Genomic DNA, 27,235 nt, shown 5'->3' with positions numbered 1-27,235 from the left:
TAAAAGATAGACTTAGCTTTTGGCTCTGAAAATTGAAGCCAACACAGAAAAGCTTTGAACCTGCATTTCTTTTTTTCTAATGGCCAGCAGAGGGCATCTTCTCTGGTTGCAAAAAAGAATTTAGATTGTGCAGAGGTCATTAGAAAAATGACATCTGGTGAGTTAAAATAACTTGGGAGTCTTATTTGAACACAAAATGAAACTCACTTTGTGAGGCCTAATTGACAGACAGACGAGAGAAGAGGGCAAGATTTAGGATTGACAAGTTACAAGTTTTAAAAATAATGCTAATTAAATTATTAATTTTGAACACAAAGCTCAATTTTACCTTGAAAGTGTCACAAAATTATTGTAATTTGAAAAGTGTTTAGAGTCTGACAGATCAAATCCTACTAACCTACTGTATGTTTTTTTTTTTTTTTTTTTTTTTTTTAAATGACAGTAAAATAATGAAATGGCAAAACCAACACTGTTGCCTTTGTTGGTAATCTGAGAAGTATAGTTGTGTGTACTTGTTTCATTTAATAAGCTATTGTTGACAAGCTGAAATGGGAAGTGTAAATATTCATGGGACTTTTAATATTTAACCTCAGAGCCTTCAGACAGTGTTGTGATAATTATTTCACTTATTTTGTGCTTAGACTTGGATTAGACTTTGATTATCGTGTCTGTAGTTTGTGATGTAAAGGTTTAGCTAGGTCAAAAAATGAACAATCACCGGGTTTGTGTTAATGTTAACATATTAATAAAATGAGCGTTTCTGTTATTGGAAGGTGCACAAGTAACAGGAAGGAGACTCGAACTGAGAGCTCTGTTTCTAAAGTACATAGATCATAAAATTGCATGAAATATATGGGCATAAAGTGCATGCCTTCGGCTGTGTTAATTACATTTTATCCTTTGCGTTGTTATACAATACTGAGTTCATGTAACTTATTCTCCTTACAGCATGCTTAAGATAAAAAAAGTCCAACTTGTCACTCTTAATTAGACATTTTAAGTAAAACCAGCTAATCAAATTTCAGTCACCTTTAAAGGTTAAATGGGGAGAATAAGTCTTTTTTTTTTTGTTTTTTTTTGTTTAATTAATCTACGTTTAAATAATTATTTTATGAATTGTGGATCTGTTTATAAAGCACGAAGCCCTTTTCTGCATATTTGATTGCACATATTTAAATAAATAAAATCTTGATTTTAGTCGCATCTGAACACTTACAGAAAGAGAATCAAGATTTCTGATTACCAAATCTTTTCTTCAGTGTTATAAATGTGTCAAAACGAGCACCTTGTAGACGCTGTTATCAGCTACAACATGGTATTTTATGCCCTGAATTTTCAGCTGAAACTAAATGAATATTTGGTTAATTAAATGTAACCCCCAAAATAATTGCTACTTTCTGTCCTGCGCGCAGATGAAATGATTAATTGATCCGATTCCTGCTCTCTCAGTTCAGAGGGTCGCTTGACTTGGTGTTGAAGTCAATAAGCACTAAAGGAAAACTGCTGCTCAGTTGATCTCAATAAACACTTTCTTAATGAGTCAACTTACTCGAAAGCTATTTTGAAGTCTTTTTAGTGCAGTATGATGTTCATTTTGTAAATTATGGCCTCGTTTAGACTCAAACGGACAATAAAACGATATTCTTTGTGACAAGCTCGTGCTTGAGTCACTTTCATATGAGTATGCAGCGCGCTTCTCAGTCTAATCCATCCCCTCTCTGTGATTTTCACTTTAAAAGGGGAAAAAATTACTAACAGAAGAAATGTTATATATGGTTTCTGGCACACGTATAGAAATCTTTGGGACCCCAGTGGAGTGTTTTGATCCAGCTTTTTAATGTTACCATTCAAGCTGGTTATTTTCAATATATTTCATATGCATTAAACTCATACCGGCACTCACCGTCCTATAATTTTAATATTAATAATAAAAAAAAAAAACCCTAATACTGGGCAAAACAGCTAGTTGTCTTTGATGCTAGTTGATTTTCAAACACAGGTAAACTAAACCCCACAGTGACTGAATCCAATATAAAGATTCATCAGGTGTTGTAATTCTGTAACTGATTTTATGTATCTTTTTGCATCCACTGTAACATAATGAGAACTTTCCCATCACTCTTTGTGCATGCGAGTGTGAAAATCATGACAATACATGAAAGGAGGGCTTAGCGTTCTGGTTAAGTGTGAAAATGACTCTTGTCTTATCTAATGGGATAAAAGGTTGGAGACTTGGGAGACATTTGGTGTTGAAAGCAGACACCCAGCAGACAGACATTTGAAAGCAGCCTAATTTCTTTCAGATTCATGATGAGCTCAGCGGCATTAGATCATAGATGCGCAAAGAGCAAAATGGGAGAATTAGACAGTCGCGGCTGCTGCTGCTGCTGTCAGCCATTATCCACTGAGGTAAGAACTGACAGGGCTATGATGCTAACATCCATTAGAGCAATTAACTGCGGCACATAGGTGTCCTACATTTTAGGTGTGTGAGGTGGTCTATTAAAAGTATTCTAAATTTTTATTCCTTTTCAAAGGGAAAAAAAAAGAAAACAGTACGGCAAATGTATTATAAGCAGTGGGACAGAATTAAATAGAGCGTAAACTTAATTTCATGTTGCCACAATTCATTCGATTCATATGGGCTTAATAGTATTGTTCATTTTCCTGCATATTTAGGGGTGAAGTGTTCGTACCTGGTTATGTCTGGGGGGCATTAATTCTGACTAATGAAATGACTCTATCCTCTGTGGCGTTTTAATCTATTCACTGTGAAAGTAATTGACAAGCCCACAGTATGTGCATTAGGATAGCTCCGGCACCAAAGGACAGCTGTCACTAAAGCAATTAAAATGACAAAGGTTAATTAATTCTCTGCAGTTTTTTACCTGATATGAGACATTCACAATGAGTGAGTTTTCATTTTCAGAGGAGTAATAGTGTTTTGAGGAGGGTAATTTATTTGTGGTTTAAAAAAGAAAAACACCAGTCATTGTCTGATGGAGCCTTTAATATGTCAATACCTCACACAAAACTGTGCCCCCAGGACAGCTTCAGCCCCAGATTTGAAATGCATTCTGCAGAAGGACATGATCTGAAATGACAATTGCTTGTTTTTGCCTCTTTTTTTTTTTTTTTCAAAGCAAGCTCCTTATTCTTTGTCCTGTAGCAACGCAAACAGAATGTGATTTGTTTTTAAATGAGGCGCATGAGGATGTTTTACGCTTTAATTTGAGCAAACGTCTGTAAGTAAGTGGAAGCTCTACATTTTCGCTGCGGTTGGGGGTCAAGCGGAAGAAAAACCGAGACGCAAATAATTACTATGCCAACCACCTCTGACACCACGAGAGCAGAACCCAAGAACTTTCTAATCCACCTAAATGTCAAAGCAACGTTCACAGCCCTCCCTCCATGTGAATCTCCACAGGCTGCCAAAAGGCCAGTGGTTAGTCATCTGTTTACTCCTGCAGCTGCTGGGTGTCATTGGGACTCTGAAGGAGAAATCCCATGATTCTCTCTGCCATTTCTGACAGCTCCCGCCCAGACCACATTAATCAGGGATTGTGGGCGAGCTAGGGGATAGAAGGCAGGCATGGATGGCTCCGGCCCAGCATAGCTGAACCGAGGGAGAAGATCTGGGCCCAAAGATAACTTAGACGTCCAAACACTGCTGCTCTGCAACGCTGTCGGTTTCATTCATACGCACGGAATTCGTTAAATGGACAAAAGAAATGGCCAGATTTGCTTTTCTTATAAAACAGAGCTTGGAAAAGGACTCAAACATCTCCTAGTTGTGCATATTGGTGTCTACAAGAGATTAATTCCTGAAAAGCTGCGTCCCTTACATTTTAATTATTTAACTCCGCTTTCTCCATCTTCTCTGTTAAATTATTTTTTCACTAAGCTGTAATGAAGGTGTAATCTGTGATCTGAAAATGTTTTTTTTTAAAGCTGAAATACAAAGCAGGAAACGGCTTTCATTTCCAAAATGAGGAACATTTGTTACAAATATATATTTATTTAAATCTAAGGACCGTTTTAAATCATTAATGTTCTTATATAAATGAGTAACACAACTCCCTATTTGCAATTACAGATAAGAAATCATCGACTGGTATATAAAAGAAGAATGTAGTCACCAGTACTGTACTAACACTGTTTTTTCTGTAATGCAACACACTGCTGGATGGAATTCAGTAATCAAATTACATTTAAAACTATACCATTACTTACATTACAAAGGTTCTTCATTTACCTGCACGATGGGCACAGAAAGGAAAAAACTCAAACATGCCCTCTTTCAGTCCTGAACATTTATACCGCAATCAGCTGATTTCAGTTAGTATGCAGGGAAAACAGTGGAATGGTCTACAGCTAAAAAGTGGATACGTGGACATTACTTTTGTTTTTACTACATCCATGGACAGTAACGTGAAGGTACAGTGCAGAAAACTGAAGCTATAAAATCTGCACAGACAGCATAGTGACACAAAGGTAGTGTGGAAGAACCCAGAGTGATGTTAAAGCCGAGTCTATGCCAAACCCAGCTAAGCAGACCGCCTGATCTTCTGCTGAAGCAGTGATGAGCAGTCAGGCTCGTAGCATTTCAGCCTCCATTTCTCCAGCCTGCACCTGTTAGTAGAATTACTGTGAAATGCCTTTTGAGCTAGTTTTTAGTTCAAACATTCTTTGCTGTTGTGTTGTTCATACTTGAACACTAAAAGGAAGATCTCGCATGTGTCCTCTTCAGAGGAGGGATCTGTGTCGGTGTGCAGGATTGTAGTCTGGTAATTATGTACTTGCATTTATATAGCTCTCCATTCATCCATCCATCCATCGCCTGCAATCTCTCCAATGTGTCCTGGGTCTGCTCTGGGCCCTCCTTCAGGTAGTACATGTCTCAAATGCCTTACCCAGGAGCTGTACTCTAAACTCCACCTGAATGATTGAACTCCTCACCCTACTGCTAGGGTGATGACCTTTTGGAGGAAACTCATTTCTGCTCATTTGCTCAGCTTTCTGTCACTACCCCCAGCTTGTGGCCATAGATGAGGGTAAGAATGTAGATTAGTTGGTAAATTGACAAATTTGCGCTCATACTTAATTCTTTCTTCACCACAACAGATTTGTGAAGCATCCAAAGCCCTGAGAATGCCTCCCCCAGTTGGTCTGTGAATCTCCTGGTCCACTCTCCCCTCACTCAAGAAATGGGACACTGAGATACTCCTCCTTTGACTCCAATAGGAACCTAGTAGGAGGAACTACAAACTGAGACCAGGAATGTGTTTACTGAGTTTATAAACTGAGTGAGCAGTAAGGTAATTAGATGTGAAACCAGAGGATTTGCCCCCTGCTGGCCATGAGGAAAAAATGCAGGTTTATGCACTTTGCATTGCAGGGTTTGTTCGGTAAGAAAAATACAAAATGGAAATTTTTCATCAAACACTTGAACTTGCAATAATGAATTTGCGTTGGTAATTTTGGGGCAACAAAATAATTTGTAGGCAGAAGACTGAAAAAAATCATCTCGTTGTGTTGATCTGGACTAATTTCTAAATAGAAGAAAATTAGTTTTCATTTGAATCCATTAGGGGTTTAATGGTTCCAAAACAGAGACGGAATTTGTCTTCCTGTCCCCCCAGCTCCTCCATCCGACCCACTGCTCATTAACTTACTAATAGAGGAGTTAATAGAACATAAAGTTCCTATAAAAGTTAAGTGCAGCAACTCAGTGCTTGAATGTAATCTCAAACAAACCAGGATGATTATGTGAAAGTTGTCAGAGAAATTTAAGGATCGCTGGTTAAAGCTGCAATGTTTAAAGGTATAACACATGAGCTTCTTTAAATGAAATAAGTTTAAAATAGTCATAAGCGATGATGTTATGTCCCACACCTATTGCAAAGATATCAGCAGATGTTATGAGCTATTGCTGGCACATCCCATCATGTCATGATCACTGAGTCAATACGGCATCTAGTTTGCCCGAAAGGAAATTTGTAGATGTTTTTGCACATATCAGTGGTGAAAACGTCTTTTGGAGGAAATAGCAGAAAATGGAAAGTCTGTTTCGATTGGTTAGAACAACGAAATTCCAAAATAACCCGTTGTTAAAGGTTCTACACCTGCTTTGTTCTAGTGTTTGCTACTTTTGCTTTATTGGTATGCATTCAAACACAAATCTGTGTGCTGCAACAGCCATGTGTCGTCTTGTTCCTTACTCTAGGTCTAGTCAATAAAACCTTCCTGTGAATCTCTTTATTCAAATGGTGAGAGGCTTGGTTATTTACTAAAAAACAGGCTAGGTAACTACCAGTTAAAACTAGGGACTGCAACATTGTCTATACAAATAGCTCCTGAGACCTGAACTCTTGTTAGGGATTCATCACGTCTGTGTTGAGCAGAATGAAATGTAAGGTTGTGATGTCTGCTTATGAAGATGCAGGGTCTCTGGAGGTTAAGAACCATTTAAACACTGTTTCGATTTTGATTTCTGTGGAACTTGTACCATGACTGACTTTTTTTGCCTTCTTTCTTTGGGACCTTCATTCTGTGACGCAGCAGCACTAACCACTGCTTCACCATGCTCCCCTGGTTTGGAGAAACCAAATTAAATTTGTAATCTGTGCTCTATCAAAGCATAATTCTTTCAGACGGAAGCCCACTGTAGGATGGAAAGCTACAGGTGATTGTGTGCAACCTGGCCAATCACCTACGTTGTGTATGGTCACTCTGGTGCTTGTTGCGCTCGCCAGCTGAGAAGTCATCACAGTCTATTAATACTGGTTAAAACCATTGATCATTTATAGCAGTTTATGAATAGCACAGGAGTCACTGAAGTCTTCTTCTCAGCATGTGTTGTCTGTCTGTAGCCCTATCCAGTGGCATGTAGCATATGCACATTGCCCATAAATCATAATTTTAACCAACTAGGTTAGTTTTGCCTTCCTTTCATCTTTCCTGCTCACCCTGTAACACCTGTGTTCTTCTCCCTGTTGAGGTTCTCCTTCTAATGTTGTTGGCACTTGTAGTATAGTGTAGTATAGAGTGTCATCACTAATAAATATTTCACCTGTATGTTGATGCTCGAACCTGCTTTAAAAAAATACTTGAGCGAGCTGTGACTGTAAAGATGGGGGCAGTAAATTAAGAACAATACGATGAAAAAGCTAGAATGCTCCACGGAGCTGAACGGAAACTGTAGAGAAGAGCTGTCTCAAACACCATTTTATGGGCCATGAGCTTTGGGAGTAATCAACGGCAAATGATCACTGAAAGGAGTTTGGGAAGGAAGTTAGGCGGATAATGTGAGAAGGGGGGGGGGGAAAAAACAGCCCAACACTTCCAAAGCAGCTGAATCCTAAACCCAAAAAACCAAGTACCTACCCAGTATGTCTCCAGTAGTGTTTGACCCCTTTCACATCGGGCACTTGACCGATGTCAAGTTTAGTTACTGATAAATACTAAACGGAGGATAAATTATAATACACGTGTAACTGAGGCTGAAACGGTAATTTCTTCAAAACAGTCAGCATCACAATACGTTGCATTTAGCCTCAGATGACATTAGTCAGGGAACAGATCCATCTCTCAGCAGCTCTCACACCGAACACTTTTGTGCCAGACTGTTTACACTTGTAAGATTATATGCATAATGAGGCTGCATTGTCTCGGGAAAGTGCTGCTTTAATTCTCTGAAGCTGAACAAACTGTCCCTGGCACATTTGGGTAGGGGTGGAGAGATATCAAAGTCACTTTATTGAGATGAAAGAACTGGCCCAAACAGCAATCTGACACATTAGTCATTCCTTCTTCTTAGTGACAGAAACATGCTCTCAATTTACGAGTCAGGTGCTTCCAGTGATTTCTGCCAGCCTTGTTCCTCCGCATCATAAATTCCTCTTTATGCTCACTCATCCCACAGGCAGACCCCTATTCTTCGACCTGCCTTGTCAGAAAATTCGCCCCATGTTGGCATATTGGATGTCATCCAGGCTGCCATTAGCAGTTACTGCGTTGCGTATACCATGGCATACACTGTGAAAGAGCACTGAATTTAAATAGACAGCAGTGATTGTGCCCCTAGGTGCACATTCATACTTTTTTACAGGTTTTCTATCGGCTCTTTAATTCATTCTTTCTGTGGTGTTGACTCTGCAGAGCTCCCACTTATACTGTGTTCATTTTCTCTAAATGCTTCACGTGGAGCCACTGGCTTCCAATCTATGTAATGAAGGTTTAATAGCCAATTGGAACATCCAATATCATTAGCAGCCAGCGTTAGGCTCATCTGAAATTTTTTTCTTTTTTTTTTTTTTTGATAACCAGAAGTGCGAGCGTTTGACACGCAGGATGTGTGATTAGCACCTGCTGTTTAATGTATGTCCTACCTCTTCTGGAGCTGGAAAGCTCTTTTTACCAGTTCTCGCATTATAATAGTGTTTTTGTTCTGCTTAAGCCTCAAATGCACTTCAGGAAATCTTCCTCTCTACAATTTCCATGTTCTCTTGCATTCTTGTTCTATGATCTATTTTTAAACAAACTTTTGACCTACCTTTTTTCCGATTATCAATCACTTTTCGATACAAATGATTATTCCAGTGTTTACAAATGGTTATTTTTGGTTTCTGCAGGGGCACTATGGCTCTAATTCTGTGGCTCACTACTGGCTGCTTGTCATGTCAGTGATGCAAAGAGTCACCAGAAATAAAAGCAATGCTTAAATGTCTAAAATGGATATGCAGTTCTGAGAAAAAAAGAGAGCAGAGTAATGTTTGATTATTTTTAAAGAAAAGCACAAAAAATGATCTTCTGTTTCTCTGTCATCTTGTGCAACTTTTATTTATTCATTGTGACATTTACTTGCTTATGTTTGATCTGATGAGAGCCCTCAATTTGGTGTCATTTACCGAGCGCCGTCCATGGCCTTAAAACTGCTAAACACACAACACAGAATTAAAATAGAACATACTTTTTTTTCCCTCTTTGTGTCGTGACTTGGTGAAGATTATTTTTGACAGCTGCAATAACAGGAAAATATAGATGGACGTTATTAAGTTGTTTACCACATTCGGGTTCATGCATGGGACATGGACGAGATTCCAACAACAATATCAGAGAGGTACATTCACTCTAACAATCACACTGCAGAAAACAACACCACTCAAAATATGTTTGATTTTTCCATTATGCCCTCTAATGCATACTGACAGATTCTTCTTATTTGCATTGACATTTACGTGTTCGCAGTGATTACCAGAGACTGATTGGAGGAGACAGAAAGCATGATTGAGACGGAAATACACCATCAACATAAACAACTAAATTAGCAGGAGAAAACACTGATAAAATTGTTCTCTGGTCTTTGTGTGGAATCCACGATATTTACATAAATACAATCAGCATATTTTTATGGTTGGCTTGAGAATTTCCTTTCGATGTAAGCAGCTATGCATATAAGATGAGTATTGCAAGCCTATAAATGCTTCCCTAAATGCTCTCTTAATGACCTCAGGCTAGGCTTGTTCATTGGAGCAATATCAGTCTTGTGACAAGGATAGGTTATTTGTAATAATGCCTGTCAACATCTCAAGTTGGAAATGTCTTGACTCCATTTTCTTTCATATAATCTGACATTGCTCAGGACCCTGTAGCCTATCTTTGTCTTTTTTTTTTCTTTCCCCCCCTTCGTCTGGTCTTGTGATCAACCCGTAGGGAGGTAGGGGGTGTCACTGTGGTAGTTGTAGTCTGGGCACACCTTCTGCACCAGCTTGTAGTCAGTGCTGTAGAAGGTGATGAAGATGCAGATCACTTTGAAGGGTTTGGAGCACAGCCAGGACACGTGGCTCTGGGTCTGCTCCTGAGGGCAGCTCTGCGAGGGGTCGTGGGCACACAGTGAGTTCCTGGTGCCTTTCTCCACCTTTTCGTACTCCACCCTACAGTTGAACAGCTTGGTTTCTTTGGTCTCCAGGGCCGTCTGCTGCTGCTGCTGGTGATGGTGGTGGTACTGCTGGTGCGGCTGGTGGACCTGGAACTCCACAGCCTTGGTGGGAGGAACAAGTCCCACGGAAACGTTGCCCTGACCGGTTGAATTGTGTCGAAAGTAGACGCTGAAGGTGCCGTTACCGTGATCCACAATTTTGCCGGTGATGAGGAGGTTCAGCTTCACCGTCTTGATGTTAGAATGGAAATCACCCCAGCCGAACATCTTCTTAAACTTTCCAGTCTTGACGATGGGGCGTCTTTTCGTCCTTGATCGAGGGTCACGGGAGGCTGAGGTGTTGTAAAGCCATTTCCAATGCTCTTGCTTAGAGTAAGACTCTCCTTCGTCGTAGTTCAGATCCATAGAGGTGAAGTTCTCTTTGCCGTAGAGGCTTTGAGACAGCAGACGGCTAATGGACACGTCCTTGCTGCTTTCATCCCAGTAGGTCTTCACTTTGGATTTTGAGTTATATCTCAAGTCGGAACTTGGAGAGTCAGCACTCGCAACCTGGAAGATTAAATAAAATGAGTATTAGTTAAAATTATACACAATCTTACAAACATACTCTAAAGTATGTGAAGTTTTGCCTCATAATACTTATATGAATATTAATACAACTTATATGAATACAGCAGTTGATGTGTTTTGGGGTCACACGTATTAAATCGACATCGTCAATTGGACAATTATTTCCTTCCAAAGCACATTCCATACCTATAATCAGTTGGGATCTAACACAAAGTGTTGGATAAGCAAAAGAAGTTGGATGGATGGATGTCATTCATCGCTTTTTGATGAATGACTTTTGATGAATCATGTACCTCTGCCTGCAAATGCCAACAATAGACTTGTTCTCCATATCAGACTTTCAGTGGCATCAGGTGAATCTACAGCCTGAGAAAACTCCCACCTGATAGGCTTTTGCGGCACAGCATTAAGCAATTTTTTTTGCTGAAGTTAAAGTATGTATAACTTGCATGGACGCATATTAGGTTCTTGTAATGGGCCCTTGAGGCTGGCTCCAAAAGCAACTTATTTGCCATAGACTGTAAACCCAACATTAAAAAATTTAAAGCAGGTTTATAGTCTGGTCTAAAAGAAAGTTGTTTTCTATGGATAGTTTCCCCCTTTGTATGGATAATATAATAAAAGGTACTTTCGGCTGCTCTTATTTCCCAAGGGGTTGCTTCAGTGGATGGATCTGCATATTTGATTTGACACAGATTTTAGCTCTTCCTGACCACCCCTCCCATTTATTCGGGACTGGAATTCTGCTTTAGGAATACACCAGTTTGTATCCCTCTCAATATTGCACATGCAGGTGGATTAACCAAAAAATGATCTTGATGATTACCAAAACTGGTAATTTAAGGCAGATGTGGCATAAACCTTACACTGGATGGTGGTCTGATAAACTTGTATTTGTATGATTGTGTATACATGCTCTGAAACTGCACAGTTCTCTACATGTGTTTGTCTTTTAAACAACAGAAAACGACAGAAAACATCTGAATCTATATATCAGTGGGAATGTGATGAGTGGAGACTGGCCCATCTTAATTTTTCTGAGCATGCATTTTCCTGTGAATGAAAGGAAATGTGCAAAATTTCAAGCGAGTCAGACTCAGCCCATAGAGAGATGTCCATTTAAATTAGACTTTCCTCCCAAAAAGGCACCAGTCATTTTCTGCAAATCCCCCAAAACAACATATTTTACATTCTAGAGACAAATCCCTCCAGTGGTGGTTGGAGTTATGAATTTCGTCTGTGAGGAACAAGAGGGAAAATAGTTTGTTGCTATTTTAACCATGACGGCAAAAGTCTGAGACAGTCCCCACTTTAAACAAACCCAATCGAAGTTGCAATTTTAATACAAATTAGAATGTTTTCCTAATCTTTCCAAAGCTGACTCTGTCCCTAAACCTTGAAAGATTTATTTTCTGCAGTGACTTGTCAAAGAGTTTTGAAAGGCACCACAAAAAGCATTTATGCATCTTGTTGGAGGGCATGAACAAATGTCAGGTTCGAGGGCTTGTTTAATTACAACTGTCATGTAGGTATAGCACCAGCTGAAGGTAAAATGCCATCTAATTTTACAGAACTGCTGTTGAAATGTGCATGTGTTAGTAAATCGTGTAAATATCAGGAATGGAATTTGTTAATAGGTGGGATATTTTGGGGGAGGTTATCTGACATTTTTATATTCAGAAGTTGGAGAAACCGGTGGAGAAATGATGAAAAAACTTGGTCAGGATGGAGATAAAAAGATTTTTTTTTTTGTAATTATGTCTCTCTATAACCTGAATTGATACTCTGAGGGAGACATCTGCAGCTATGGTGGACCAGACCAACATCCCTCTACATATTACATTCATTGCCAGTGTTCAGTTGGAATACAGCAATCAGTCGCTGCTGCATATGCACATTTCTTTTAATTATGATTGAAGATTTGTGGTCAGCTGTTTATATAGGCTGCTATTTAATATGGTCTGGTATTTGCACAAGCAGTGATGCAGTTAATTGCAGTGGTGTGGAATTGATTATTGTAATTATTTATCACTGAATTGACTACATTTCTATGTTACTGCAGCCAAAAGGACAAACACAATTACTAAGAAAATAAAAATAATAAAGGTAGAGTAGGAAAAAAATAATATAAACAGAAAACTGTGTAGTAGCAAAGAAATTAATTTAACGAGATAAAATAAACCTCTAAAATGAAATAAAATGCACTTAAAAAACATATGAAATAAAAAGATGACTATAATATAAGAAATTGGCTCTATCAAATAAAATATCTCACTAAAAGAAAAGAAAATGAAGCAGTGCGCTTGTGTTGCATTGTACAGCGTTAAATATATCCTGCTTTCACCTGCTTTGGGCTCATGTTTGATCAGCTCCTGGAAGATTGATATCTACTGTTTGTTCAGCACAGCAGTTGTTATTGTGTTGCTCTAAATTCTTTAACAGTTTGTATTGAAAACAAACGCTCCGAATCAGCCTGGAAGCAGAGTCTTCTGATCACTTTGTGCTTCTTCACTTTGAGACGTTTATTTGGAGAGTTTTTATTCTGCTTTGACTGTTTCTAATTTATTATTTGAATATTAGAGAATAGCCTCTGTGCTTCTATTATATGAAGTAAGTGGACATTCGGTGGTGGTGGAGTTAGATTTTTATGGTAGAAATCACAGATGCTGGGATTAATTGGATTTTAATTTCAGTCCCTAAGTTGTCTTTCAACACTTCTGGAGATAATCACAACACAGTGATTACTACTTCTTTTTTTTTTTTTTCACTTGTTTTCGAGTTTTTGTTTTGTCTTGTGTTATAAATCAAGCACAATGCTTTCACCTCTCTCTAAAAGCCAAAACTCGCTCTTAGTTAACTTCAACCTCAGCCAAGATGGCAAAAAGAGTCTTTGGTTCAGATGATCGCACCATATCCAGGTTTCTGTAGATGAACCTGTGGAAGGATCATTAATGGTGTCCTCCAGCTGCCTTTGTTGGGCTTGTACACCTCTGCCAAAAACACCTGCTAGTCTGGACTCACCACTGATTACTGACTGTTAACGTTTAACTTCAGCTCATTACTTCAATACGGCTGCGATTATTTTGTTTATGTCGTGTTTAGACTTTGTTCGTCGCGGATGTGTGATGTACACAGTGTCTAAGGCTACGTTCACACTGCAGGCGAAAGCGCATCAAATCCGGGTTTTTTTTTTGTTTGTTTTTTTGACCCTATGCGTCCCATATCCGATCATGCTATGACAGTGTGAACGGCACAAATCCGATATTTTCAAATCCGATCTGGGTCACTTTCGTATGTGGTACTGAATCCGATACATATCCGATGTTTTAGAAAGCGACTGCTGTGTGAACGGTCAAGTCGCATTAAATCCGTCTTTTACGTCACTGACACAAGACAGACGCCAATTATCAGCGCCGGAGAAGACATTGCGAACGCTTCCCGGCCATCCAGTGTAGATGTTAGTGAAACTGTTGGGAAGACAACGTTGGAGAAACGTGAACATTTTATTTGTACTGTATAATCTGCAGATTCTGACAGAAATCTGCAACTATCCTTTGAAGCACCGCTCCTCTAAAACAGCAATAAGGATCATTATTAGGTTATCTACATTATTATGTAAATAACAAAATAACTTAAAGCAAAAATTAGGAAACATAAAGTCCGAAGTCTTTATATTAAGGGCCATCAGTCAAACAATATTGTTTGCTCTGGGTCTAAACAGAGTGCGTTGTGTGTGACGTCTTCTTTTGCGCATGCGGGCCGCTTTGAGCGTTCACACTAGATCACGTTTGCTGTCGCATTTTATTTGTAGTGTGAACGAGCAGACAAAAAAATCGTATTTGATCAAAAAAATCGGAATTGAGATTAAGACCTGCAGTGTGAACGTAGCCTAAGTGCGGCATAGAGAAGTGTTGAGGTGTAACTGGCAAAAGGCCACCATGGCTAAAACTTCTGCAGTGATTAATGAATCCCATTCAGTGTTCACATTCAGAGCAGTTATTCAAATATGCTCCTGTAACTGTGCAGTGTACGGGCCACAGTATTGTAAAAAACAAACAAACAAACAGCTGACGTATCTATCTTTTAGCGTATAAACTGCAAATATTATGTACAATTATTCCTAAATTAAAGAAAAATGGCCACATTTAGGCCATTTGTTTTGATTAGTTTCTTTTCTATAATATTTGCAAAACCAATACTGCATAAACTTTCTTTAACTCGTAATTTTTGAGCTCTTTATCCACTTAGTTCATGTGACTTATGTTCTGTGTTAGTTGGCCCATATTTAGCTTTAAAAATATGCTTTAAAAAAAGTCTGATAAATGGTAGGTTCATGAAAAATGAACAATTATGATTTCATCCTTAATCAAGCATCCTTACTGCAGCTACTATGAAAGTATTTTATTAAAGGAATATATTAAAATGTTTTTATTAAGTATAATCCAGGTTCTCGTAGAGTCGTCCAATATCAGCAGTCTGCCTAGCAACAGCTTCGAGTAGACGTGTTCGTGCTGAGTGCTTGCTAACAAGATCAAAATGAATATCCTTTGCAAATGCAGGAAAACATCAACAAATCTATGCACATTATCCATGTACAAATACGTCTGTCAAAAACGGTTTTAACGCTGTGAGAAAGTCTTACAGTGTGTGAAATGTCCTTATCAAGATTAAGGCTATTCCTGTCATAGATCGAGACGAATGAAGCGCTTCTCAGGAGCAGACGTGATGCAACAGCAGACTATTACCTGCTGAATGTACCCTGAATGGATGATTGATGATTCATTCTGTCTCTCTCCTCTAACAATCACACAGATGAGAGAGCAAAGATTTCCCGCGCACCCCACAGAGGCTTGTGACAGTGATGTCCAAGCCCCGTCCGAGGAACGTGACAGCAGATCTATCTGGTCGAAGCGTTTACATTTTGTACCTTCACCCACGATCAATATGCTGAAAATAAGGTCTTCTCTCATTCAGAAAGTTCACTGAATGACATTGTTGTAGTGTAAGCTGGAGTTTGTACGGCACTCTCTGAGTAAACTGCAAGTGCTGAGATCTTTCTCTGAAGCTCCTGCTCATTTTATGCACTTGGATTGAGAATGGAGGAGTTTGGAAGGATGGCCTCCAGTTGTTTTGAAGAGGCCTTGTTGATGAATGACCTGATGTGAACGAAGCGTTACTGGCATTGTGATCTTTCTGCCTCTCTGAATAAAGGAATGTAGCCAGAGAATTTTTTAAAAGCAACATGATACTCCAGAGTCAAATCAATACCTTTATATTGAGCAGAGGTTCAAAGGTAGCTAGACCTTTGCTTCTAGTTAGTTTTAATAAGTATAAAGGGAAAAATGCAAGAACCTCGCAGCAAGATGTTTAGCGTGACAAGGTGAAGAGAAAAATTTGAATTTCAGCAGTTTCCCTGCGCAGTGGGGCAGTTAAACCACATTAATGAACAGCCCTTTTTGTCTTTCATTGCTGGAAACAAAAGTCTGTCAGTGGTGATGCATTGTAAAAAGATAAAGTGAGTGTGAGGATGAGGGAGACTTCCTTTCCAGGATTTATTGGCACCATTATAGTCAAACATAAAGCTCCTTAGGATGTAAAAGTTCAGTGAAATAGTATCTTACAGACTGTCAGCCGGGGAGCTGTAAAGTCTATTATGCCATTATAGTTCAGTCCTTTTTCTTTGGTTTAAGAATATTCTAGGTTTGCTCTTGTTTCAGTTGTTAAGTTTAAAAGCACTAATGTTTTTTATTCAAGACTTTCATACTTATTGTTACAAAGGTGGGTTTTCATATTAAGCATGACCAAAGTTTCAGTTGATGAGGTCAGAATATGTCCAGCTAACCCTAGTGAGCCAAAACCTCAGTCTTCACACTGCTCTGAACACCAGTGTTACATTTGTTAACCAAAAACTTGTCATCATAGTTTTCAGCAACAAGTTTTTTTTTCTGACAAAAACATTAATTAAATAAAAACTGATGCATGAGGACAAAAACTATATTGGCACTATTGCCGACAAATGCAAATAAGATGAAAATATTCTGGAGAGACGGGATCCAATCTGAACTAAAATTAAGCCGGATAGAAATGCGGGACCAGTTTGGAAGTGATCTGCTTCTGCAGTGAGGTTGATCCGCACATTTGATCTGCCCCAGGGAAACGGTACAGCCTCTTCTTTTTTCTGTCTTCGTAATCGTACAGGTAGCTCTCATTCTTCCTGTTTTTCATGAAAATGGGACAAAATGTCAACGCTTGGGAAGAAGCAAACAGTAGACATATGACACATTTCCCATTTAGAAAATAAGACTCTTTGTAAGCCGTGTGGAGAAGCTCTCACGGGTAAAAATATGACAAACTGTCAACTGAATCAACTTTGGAAGTAATCGTCTGATAGTTGGTCGACTAAAACTAAATGAATTCAGATGCCTAAATTATGAATAAAACTTAATGAGATGTTAGTCAAAAGAATTACTAAAACTAGATCAAAATTTGCTGTCAAAATGAGCACTGCAAAACACTCAGTTAAAGGCAGTTTTTCTACTTAAACCTCTGCATGATGTCATTGAGAGTGGATTTCTTATACAGCGCAACAGTGACTGTCCACTTTTTCTCCACTGTCAGGAGACTTTTTATGTTATGAGGTAAATCATGACCATAAAAACATAATTCTGATTTTAGCAAAAGTCAAAAGTGCACGATATAATTACATAATTACAAAGATACATGATTACTTCTAACGATTTAGGAACTACTCATCCCAATGCCCACTGCAAATCCCAGATTCCACAGTGAATGACTGTCAGCCTTTTTAAGTTTAATCCTTTACTATAGCGTCGGTATGGTTAATAACAGTGTAAGTTTGAATATATATCTACAGTTTGCGGTGCATGTGTGGGGGGTTACAGTGCTTTGTTCCTCACTGCAACCACTGCTCTTGCAGTTTCAGAAGTTTTGCGCTCACTTAGCAACCCGACTTTCATGGGTTGAACATTTCCATGGTAACAGCGACCTCCACCAATCTGAGACATCACTGTCTGAATTTAAGATTGCAGGTAGGGTAGTTCTTTTTCCAGAAAAGAATAAAATAGATTTTTATTAAAACAAGGTTCTTATCATATAGACTTGTGATTTCTACAGAAGCACTTATTATTATTATTATTATTATTATTATTATTATTATTATTATTTCACAATGTTGCACCTCGTAACAGGTCTGCTTTGGATGGTTATAACCTTATGGCTCATAATCAAACTCCCTATGGAAAATGTCTTTTGTTTTTTTTCCTGGAACCTCAGTGTTGAGCTCTATTTGGTCATTCTATGTGCACAGAGGTGCTGCCGTTCACATCTAATGTTCAGCAGAGAAAACCAATCAAAATAAAGCTGCCTGTAAGGGAAAGGTGCTAAATCAGCTTGTTTTCGACTATGAATGAACTGGGAGTAAATTATTATTTTTAGCTGAGAAGCACGCAAAGATACTTTAGCAGAGTCCAAGAATAGTAGCATGTATCAGAAATGAGCATAGTAGGTCTGCTTCAAGCTATGCAAGCAGTATGTAAATTTTTACCAGTTCTATGTGGATATGCAGCCTCAGCCATAACAATTAGGGGAACACTGATTGTTAAGTGGCCAGTAATCATTGGCCGATTGGCTCAGTATGTTTTGATGTTATATTTATCTCCCTTTAGAAACATAAAATATATACTGTATATACAATTTTAAACCATTTCAAAGTCTTTAGCTGATCCAACTGTGGAAAAACACCACTGAGCTACATGAGAAAACAACACCTTATTTGCAGATACTCTGATATCAAGGCTGAGATGTTTAGAGAGTCGTGTATGATTGTCATCACATGTTTTGTTCCCCTTATTTAGCCAGTAGCTTGTTTCAGACAGTGAATTAAATGAGGGGCTGCTCCATAAATGAGCAAAAATAAACAGGAAGTAAATAAGGATTACGTTAGTGCAAGACTAAAATCATTGGAGCTTTCCCCTCTAAGGAAAACCAGTGACTTGGTTAGACTTGAACCAAGGCCAGTTTAAACATACATTTATTTGAAGATGCTTCCAGTAGTAAAGGAAAAAGAATTAATTGAGTCTAAATGACCTTTGGCCAGTAATCCAAACTGTAAAGCCCATTAATTTTTCTATTCTGAGTTGTTAAAAGACTGTAGTCTCTAATGATCAAATGAAATATCATTTTCAGAGTGCAGTAATTACTGGTGCTTCTCAGTTACTCAGTTTCAGTCTCAGTGGAATCCCAAAACCAGATCAAGGGATATTAGCAAACTGCTTGGTTAAATGCCTGTCTAGCTAATAACTCAAAGTGTGTGTGTGTGCGTGTGTGCGTGTGTGCGTGTGCGTGCGCTTGTGCAGCTGCTGCTGCTGCTGCAGAATTTTGAGGAGTAAATGTAAAGAATATTTTCCAAACAATGAAAATCCAAGCGGGTTTAGGATCTTTATCGTTTCTTCAACCAGGAAATTAAATTGCACTCAGTGAGTTTTGAAAAGCTTCATGATTTCCTGCAACTTCATGTTATGAATAATTTTCTAAGAGGATGTGTCACTGGAATCAGATTTTTTTTTTTTTGAGGGATTTCTTTACTATTTTCTTCCAAGATTATCAAAATTACACAACGCATCTGAAGTGCGTGCCCAGTCATCGTCAGACCTAATTCCTTGTTGTGGAAACTCTGCTCTGTTGTCACCAGCGTTATGTCTGGTCCCCAAACTGTGACATGCAATTAGCTTTCATCTAAAGCACCTGACAGTCTCTGGATTAGAGCACTCGGAGGCACATTCACAGAGACCCCACTTCACGGATTAGAACCCAACCTGTAATCCAGCCTGGGGAGATTAGGCAGATCAGAGGCAGTCCTGACTAAAGCAACGTTTATATCCAGAACCCCCCGACTGACTGCACCAACACTCGGAGGGCCAAGATTTACCTCTCCTTGGCTTTAAAAACATGCAAGTGAGGCACAAAGGGAGTGTGTGCTAGATGCATGAATGTGCCTGAAAGAGATAGTACAGAGAATAAAGCGCGAAACTAGAAGAAAGAGACAAACAAACATGGCAGCGTAAAGGTCAACAGTCACACTTTGATGGCTTTGGCTTTACCAGATATTGGTTTGTCACTACTGTGTACTGTGAAATATCAAAATGACAAATAACATTGCTCATGACTAAAGATGGAGTTTATTTTGCACTTAACTTGTGTTTATTATTAGCAAAGCAGTGGCTCACAACCCTAAAACGAAGAGGCAGCCACTTGAGACGCTTGTTTCCAAGTGTGGCTTCAATCAACAGAAGGAACTGATCATCATTTAAATGCAGGACTATCAGATATTACGTGAATGAAAAACAAAATTAAATCCAAATCTGAAAAAAATCAACACATTTGTCTTCCTTTGTTTAATTTCAGATGTATGCTGTCACCCATTTAGAAGGTCATCACCCCCAATGTGGAAACGACTGCTGCAAAGGACTGTGCCAAAGGTTTTGCAAATCTTAAAGTCTGACATAAAGTTAAAGACGTTCATTAGACTGACTTGCAACCAAAATAAGCTTTTATAGAGAAATTATATTAAAGATTAGTTGAATAATAAAATAGTTGAACATAAAATTAGTTCAGCTATTTAAAATCAATTTGTAAATACAACATTTTTAAGAAAAGTAATTTGAAAATCTCACATCAATTTTGTGAAATGCCTTTTTAAAATGCCAAAAAACCAAGAAAATATATGTGAATGACAATACTGGGTAGTTATCATAAAGATACCCATAACTAATGTTTACAATCTATGAGACCATTGCTCCCAGTAGTGCTGAGTAACACCATCTACTACTCCTCAAGAAGACAAAGAGCAGTATTATTTCAAATTAAATAATAATAATATTGGAACATTTTAGAAAAAAGTATGTCAAAGATACGAAAAAAAAAAATTAAACAATCTATAATTTACAAATATCACCAGAATATATACAATAAATTATTCTGCCTTTAAAAACAAGTTTTCATAATGAAAAATAAAAACAACTGAGACAGAAATATTACATAACTGTAAAGTATGTAAAAAAATATATATGTTCACATAATTTAGCATTTATTTATTTTAGATATTTTAATATGTGACTATTGACTGTCTGTTATATGACATATATTATAATACTATCTGTTAGCAAACACTTGTATAGAGTGGGTCCCATATTTTACATTGTCCTCCCCGTCAACATCCTGCAAAAACACCAAAGCCAACAATGAACCGATCCCACTGACAAGTCCTCTGTCCACAAACTATTAAAATCCATCCTGCCTCACTGGCTCATTTCTCTCTTCCTTACTGCAGGTTTATTTTGGGCAAACCCCACATACACCATCCCGCTGCTGGAAACAAACACTACATCACCAAATGTGTCAACTTTCAGTTTTTTGAGTGATTCTTTGCGTGGGATTTCTTAATGATAAAAATAATTCAGGATATCAGACGTAATCGTTTAAAGCTCAGTGTTAGTTAGTTAGTTAGTTAGTTATATAATAATAATTAACTATGATGAACAATTGAATAAATTAGGTTTTAAGGTTTTGCTGATACATTTTCCAGCAGCACACAAATAAGGGAAGTCGATGGCTAAAAATCTAAAACTGTAGCTGAAAATGGTTGGAAAAGATGTTGATAATTTTGAAAAAGTTATTAAAATATTTTAGTCAAATCTAAAAATAGCTAAAACTAAAAATAAGAGATATTGCCTATCAGCAGATTTAACTGTGTACTACAATTTCATAAAGTCTGAGGACTCAGGAGAGTGAAGCTTTGCCTGCAATATCTGTGTAGCGTCTGTGTTTCCCATAATTTAAACCAGTTAAACCCTCCTTGCTTTTCTTCCAAACCCCCTTGATGGAGGCTAAAAAAATATTTTAAATATATAAAGGGAAGTCAGTCAAAGCCTTGAGGAAAATCTGCAGTAAAAAAAAAATTCTTTGTGAAATATATATTAAATGCAGTGTTTCCATTCAGAGATACTGTATCTTTCAGTCACGTTCAGATGCTTTTATTTCATAGCCCAACTTTTCGTTTTACAGTTTGTCATGCAGCAGCCTCCCACCCCCTCCCCCCCAAACCCCATTTAACTGTCTGTTAATATAATTCCCAGATTCGGCATATGAGGCAGAATCCCTCAACAAGATAACGCTAACAGCATCGCTATGCACAAGTCCTTTAGGAAACGACTCTGATTGCCAGATGCAGCATATAGGCAGGCTGTTGGACAACTTAAATGCTATCTACTCTTGGCGAGGCTGTGATAAGGCGCAGGCGTCCGCTCTTTGAAACAGGAAGATAAACAACCCCCCCGTTCCCTCGGGAGCTCGGAGGATATTCTATGGGACTGGACCCCCGAACAGCCAACAAATTCCACCTTTAATAGAACTACCGGAGGAGCCAGATGACTCTGCGGTGGGCTGTACACAAAACCTTGTGAGGAAGAATGAAAGTGTGTGTCAGTTTTCATTTACCTGAATGCTGCGGCTGCTGCTGCGACTGCTGTGCGGGGAGGATTTGTGGGTACGACAGTTCTGGTTTAACAGAGGGAGAATGGAGAGCGGCCGGCCTGATGGCAGATGTGGGTTTCCACTTTTAAATCTTGCTTAGGTGCTGTGAGTTCAGCCGCAACATTAGAGCTGCTGCTTAACAGATAGCGATTTATCATTATTCTATTTTAATAAACAACAAAAAGATGGAATTTATTTTGCACTCATTTGCCTTTTTTTATCAAAGGTGTGGTTGTTGTGGTTCACCCTGCCTTAAAAGACTAGTTCCTAACCTTAAAACGAACCGGTCCCTACTTGTGATGCATATTTGAATTGTGAGCAGTTCAAGTCATCTCAGATTTAAATATTTTCTGTGATAAAAGGTAAAAGTATTGAGCATCAGAGAAAAGAAAAGCAAAGACCTGTTGGCCGGGTCACCAACCCAAGATTGGGGGGGAAAAAAGAAGATCAGGACTGTGATGTAATAATGTTAAAGTCCAGCAGAAAATTACAAGATGATCATGAGTGTTTTATATAAAGTTGTATTAGAGAACGTCCTTTTTAAAAAAGTTTGGAAAAGGGAGCCCTGCAGCTTTTTTTTTTTTTTTTTTAAATTTAAGGTATTAAAGTGATGCTCTTATGGAGAGAAGCTTAAAATATGAGCAGCTATTAAAGGGTTAGGGTTTGGCTGAAGGACATGTGGCTGTTGTAGGATCAGACCTGTGACTTTTCAGGTGTGAGACTAGTCTCTATAAAAGCTTATTTTTAATCTAATTTACAACTTTTAGACGCCATGAATCACAGACAATTCTAACATAAGACTCCCACCAGTTGGTTTATGAAATATCATCTTCCATTTAGAGCCACTTCTCTGTGTTTGACAGTAGACGGGAGAGTACTTTAAGAGTCCTTAGAGTGCTGATGCTGTCTTTGGATTATTTTCCAACTGGGCGCTTGTCGTCATAGTCATTTACAGTGAATTTAACTTGTCTCGTCTTGTGAGGTCCCCGCGCAGTTGAGCTGATGGACCAGCTGAGGGCATTTGACGCCCACTAAGAGTTTAGATCTGTTTTCTCTCAGTGATATCAAAGTGTTACCTGAGGGGGGTCAGAGATGATGACAAATCACAAAGTGTGTCAAGACATCACAGGCAGCTGTGGATGGAGCTGAGTCCTATCACTGCAGCACCGCTTTGAGAGGCCAGGGCACAATTATTACCATGACTTCTGAGGAGGATAAATACTGTACGCGGACAGACTGCGGGATTTTGTGGGAAGGGGGGGAGGGGTGGGGTGGGGGGCAGTTTGAAGAAGAAGGAGGGGGGGATCTAGCCACCAGTTTTCCAACTTACCCAGAGGAAAAATGCATAATCATATTATTTCACACACGACTTGGTTCAAAGGCGGCCAAAATAAGTTTGTGAGGTTCCCATGGGTCTGTCAATCTGTTGAAGGAGCTGCAGGCAAAAGCTTAGGATGCACCAAGTACGAAACAATTATGATCATCCCATTAAAGCATAGCGAAGCAATTTGGCAGCTCAGTCTGGAAAAAAACACACTCCTGTCAAGTGATGCTATGAGATCAACTCGCACTACCATGATGCTGTTGTACATATATCTCACATAGTTAATGATTGTTTGTCTTTACATCATGACAGGGTGGTGGGAATCCATGTTTGTTAATGTTGTTGCTTCTGAAATCGATGAATTGTTTTCCTTTAAAGCAGGAAGGGCTCCATAAAGCCAAAAAAAGTGGGAGGGGTGAAATGATTAGTGCGCTTAGTCAGCTGTGAAATTGAGTTTATGGTTTTCAAGACGGTGAATTCAATTCGATAATGGGTATTAAGTTGTAGAGAATAATTAATAGTAATTGACTTCTTTCCATCACTATGCAAATTAAACACAGATAACACCACGGGAGCTTTTTAAGGCCAGTCAAGTTTGTGGGGATTAAGTTTATGGAATTTTTGTTAGAGAGAGGAGTGGCTCCTGTTCTGCTTTGATTGCTTTGTTGACAGATTTATCAGCGGGTGAGGGGTTACTGTCTCTTCAAGGATTAAAGGAATTGGGTTGTCACAAACTGTCAAGGCATTGAGTTGGGAGCATTCTGGTATGTTTGCCATAATGGGCTCAGGCTGTTCCCCGCCGTACTGCCAAATATATTCTTATTGGACCACATCTGTAAATGGGAGGAAAAAAAAAAGGGGGGGAAATGCAAAGCGAGGATTGAATGAATAGTGCTGAGGGAGAAATATCCAGCGGGACTGTGTGCGGGTGGATTTGTCAAGATGCAGATTTGGATTTGCATAGTTTGTGTTTATGCTGAGATTGGTTAATTCATCTTGATGTTAATGAGTTAATGCATAGATATGTTAGAAAACGAATCATCCCGGGACTTAAAAACTGTACTATAAGGCACATCACATGTGTCTGAAATGACTACATTATTAGATTGGCCACACTATGAGACAGCAACGTGACCTCAAAATGATCAATTCCAGCTTGTTTGATGATTTAACTGAAACTCACTTGTAGAAATGTCTTTTTATGAAAACTGCAAACATTAATCACAGAGATATTACACAATGTGAGAATTTAAAAAAAGGTCAAATCAAAATAATATTTAACTCACCAGAGAGATGACTGACAGCAGCACGGCGGCAGTCCACAGACATGTGGTCTTCATGCCTCTTTGTGGAACGTCTCTCCTCATGTCAAACAGTCCTTGATTTTCTCAGCTGCTGCAAACAAACAAACAAATCTCCTTCTGATTGAGCCGTTATCAGCTGCCAAACTTGAGGAGAAATAAAGAGTGAAGAAGACGGTCCAGAGATGCGGGAGAAGAAAGGAGTCTTCTCCAGCTCATTCAGGAAGGGTCAGGTGTCTGCTGTTCAAACGCTTCAAGTGAGTACTGGGGTATTTTCTGACGCAGGGTTCGGAGGCGCTGTGGTGGGAACGGAGGTGTTTGTATATCTGAGTGTGGAGGGATGTTTTATATAGCGCGCTCTGAGGTTCAGAGAGAGAGAGAGAGTGGGGGGAGTGGATGGGAAGGGACAGAGAGAAAAAAGATGGAATGAAGAAGGGGGAGGGAGAGAGGAGACTGGGGGAGAAGAGAAGGAGGTTCACACTTCTGAGAAACAACTTTTAACATCATCAAGGGCTGACATCTAGTGGCAGTCAGCTGCACTGGATTTTTCTTCCTTTCACTGTGAGCAGCAAGCCCAGTGAGATTCAAGAACATAATCCCTCCTCTTGATGTGTTAATGTTGTGCATCCTCTACTCTGACCTGGAATCAAGCATGAAAAACTGCATTTTAACCCTTTGACGCCCAGCGTATTGTATTTGATACAAGTGTTTTTGTGAGTTTTTGAGACTTCTACATCATCAGTGTGACATTTTTTTTTTTACCCTCGTAAAATCATGACACATTTTTAATGACTAAACTGCAGTTTAAAATTTGATATATTTTTTATATATTTTCTCTTAAGGTTCAACAAATACTCCATTATCAAAAAATTAAAGATTTCTGGCAGTTATTTCATGATTCAGGTTTTAAAGGGTTAACACTGTTGGCGCTCCATAATGGTCAAAATACCAGCCACCTTTATGAACCAGGCATCCCTATGATCATGAAGAAATTATGTTAAATTACGCCTAGGTACTAAATAATGGTTTCCACACACAGTCATTGTAAATGTGCTGAGAATAAAACTAATAATATTAATCATTTAGTCTGAACTTGGAGAAAGTTTTGGACTTCAGATTAAAAAAAAAAAAAGACAAAAGCAGTTGAGATTGAAGCTGGAGAGGCTGAGATATCCTAAGTTTTAATCAGCAGGATGGGTCAGACTCTAAAATAATTAGATCCAGTAAAGCAGCTTGATACAATCTACAGCAGACGCTCTCTGTCCGGGAAATGCCAATATCTTTTAAACTCCACCCCCCCCAGTTTGTAGGAGAGGCTATCGGTCAAAAAGTCTTTCTTGCAGCCACAGATGACATCTGTTTGGACCCACAGTGAAACCTTATAGTTATTCCTACTACACAAGTTACGTTTAAACATTAACATGCTTGGATTGGAAATGTTTCCACTGGAAGTGGAGTGAAACAAACCCAGTCGGCAGACTTAAACCAAAATCATGCAGATATTTACAGAGTGCTGCAGAGGGCAGATAGGAATACAAAGGGAATTTCATACAATAATGCTAAAACTTTATTTAATTAAAAGCTTCTTAGCTTCTTGTTAAACCTAACCAAATTCTGTCCCCTGTTACTTACATTAAGATGAAGTGAAACCTTTCCCTCTGTTCACATGGGCACCTGAAATCTTACTGTAAGAGCACACAGAGCTATATTTGAATTTACATGATGGCCAAGCTGTCTGTATTGTGTCAAAGAGGTATCAGCTGAAGTTTGAGGCTTGGCTGTACTTTTGAGTAATACCACGTTTGACCTCAAGATGGTGCAGTGAGTCAGAGACTAAAGCATAACTAGTCAGGGTAGCTCCCAGTCTGAGACATACACTGCATTAGCTCAACATTTGTACAGAATTCCCGTCACTATTATACCTAGAAGATGATCAGAAACTGGTAAGTTAAAAATAAAATGAGCAAATACACATCGAAATACTAGAATAGTTGGAAGTAATTCGTAACTAAGTTAAATAAAGAAATAATTCAGATGTAAATAGGAGGAAAAATCTGCCATCTCGTGGTCAAAATCTTTCAGTTAATTTAGCAATTATAAAAAAAACAAAATAAAAAACAGCTGTTTCAATAATTTAAGCTACTTTTATAAAGACTGCACTTGTGGCTTGTGATGGTGTCATTTGTTGGAATTAATATGTATAAAGAAAACAGCAAATACAGCACTGTTGATTTTCAAAACTGTTAAAATGATGGGTAACGCTTTCCTTTAATATTTTGAGCAAATGCAGGACACTCTGTATTGCACCAAAAATGTATTAATAAGCAAAGAAAAGCCCAATTTACTCCCACTTGAGTAATGTTTGCAATTAGCTTAACATCCAGCTGTTAAAGAGAGTTACTGAGAGTTTTACACTAACAAATCATTTATGTGTCACCTGTTATTTCAGATTTATGTCGTCACTGAGTATGAACAGGGCTCAGTCTCATCTGACTGCAGCGGAGAAACAGGAAACTTGATTTAACCCGTCTCTGCAGTTGTTGATTTGGA

General features: G+C 38.6%; 1 protein-coding gene and 1 long non-coding RNA gene across 3 annotated transcripts in view; one reads left to right on the top strand and one right to left on the bottom strand.

Moving 5' to 3' along the window:
- Positions 1 to 27,235, top strand: part of LOC106633664 — a 57,943-nt gene that overhangs the window by 4,982 nt on the left and 25,726 nt on the right. The window contains exons 2-3 of one of the 2 annotated variants that reach the window (XR_001337029.2): positions 19,934 to 20,007; positions 21,664 to 22,371. The exons of the other annotated variant lie outside the window; for it this stretch is intronic. This is a non-coding gene — a long non-coding RNA (uncharacterized LOC106633664). Of the gene's footprint in view, positions 1 to 19,933; positions 20,008 to 21,663; positions 22,372 to 27,235 lie in introns of those variants that run through there. 2 annotated transcript variants of the gene reach the window in all.
- Positions 2,999 to 25,422, bottom strand: LOC102308547 (neurexophilin-1). Its single transcript, XM_005942854.3, has 2 exons — positions 24,671 to 25,422; positions 2,999 to 10,489 (listed from the first exon to the last, which is right to left on the bottom strand). The coding sequence occupies exons 1-2, from the start codon at positions 24,749 to 24,751 to the stop codon at positions 9,704 to 9,706; spliced, it is 867 nt and encodes a 288-aa protein (XP_005942916.1). The 5' UTR covers positions 24,752 to 25,422; the 3' UTR covers positions 2,999 to 9,703.

This window comes from Haplochromis burtoni, unplaced genomic scaffold (assembly GCF_018398535.1).
Source record: "Haplochromis burtoni strain Fernald_Lab_line unplaced genomic scaffold, NCSU_Asbu1 Contig_351, whole genome shotgun sequence".
Taxonomy (NCBI): domain Eukaryota; kingdom Metazoa; phylum Chordata; class Actinopteri; order Cichliformes; family Cichlidae; genus Haplochromis; species Haplochromis burtoni.
Note: the sequence above shows the minus strand (reverse complement) of the source record. Positions and strands in the feature narration are given on the sequence as shown.

Excerpts from the sequence above, each read along its gene's own strand:
- LOC102308547 (XM_005942854.3), bottom strand. The coding sequence starts at position 24,751 with ATGAGGAGAGACGTTCCACAAAGAGGCATGAAGACCACATGTCTGTGG. Across the intron at positions 10,490-24,670 it reads TGCTGTCAGTCATCTCTCTG|GTTGCGAGTGCTGACTCTCC; the intron begins GTGAGTTAAATA and ends TTAATCTTCCAG.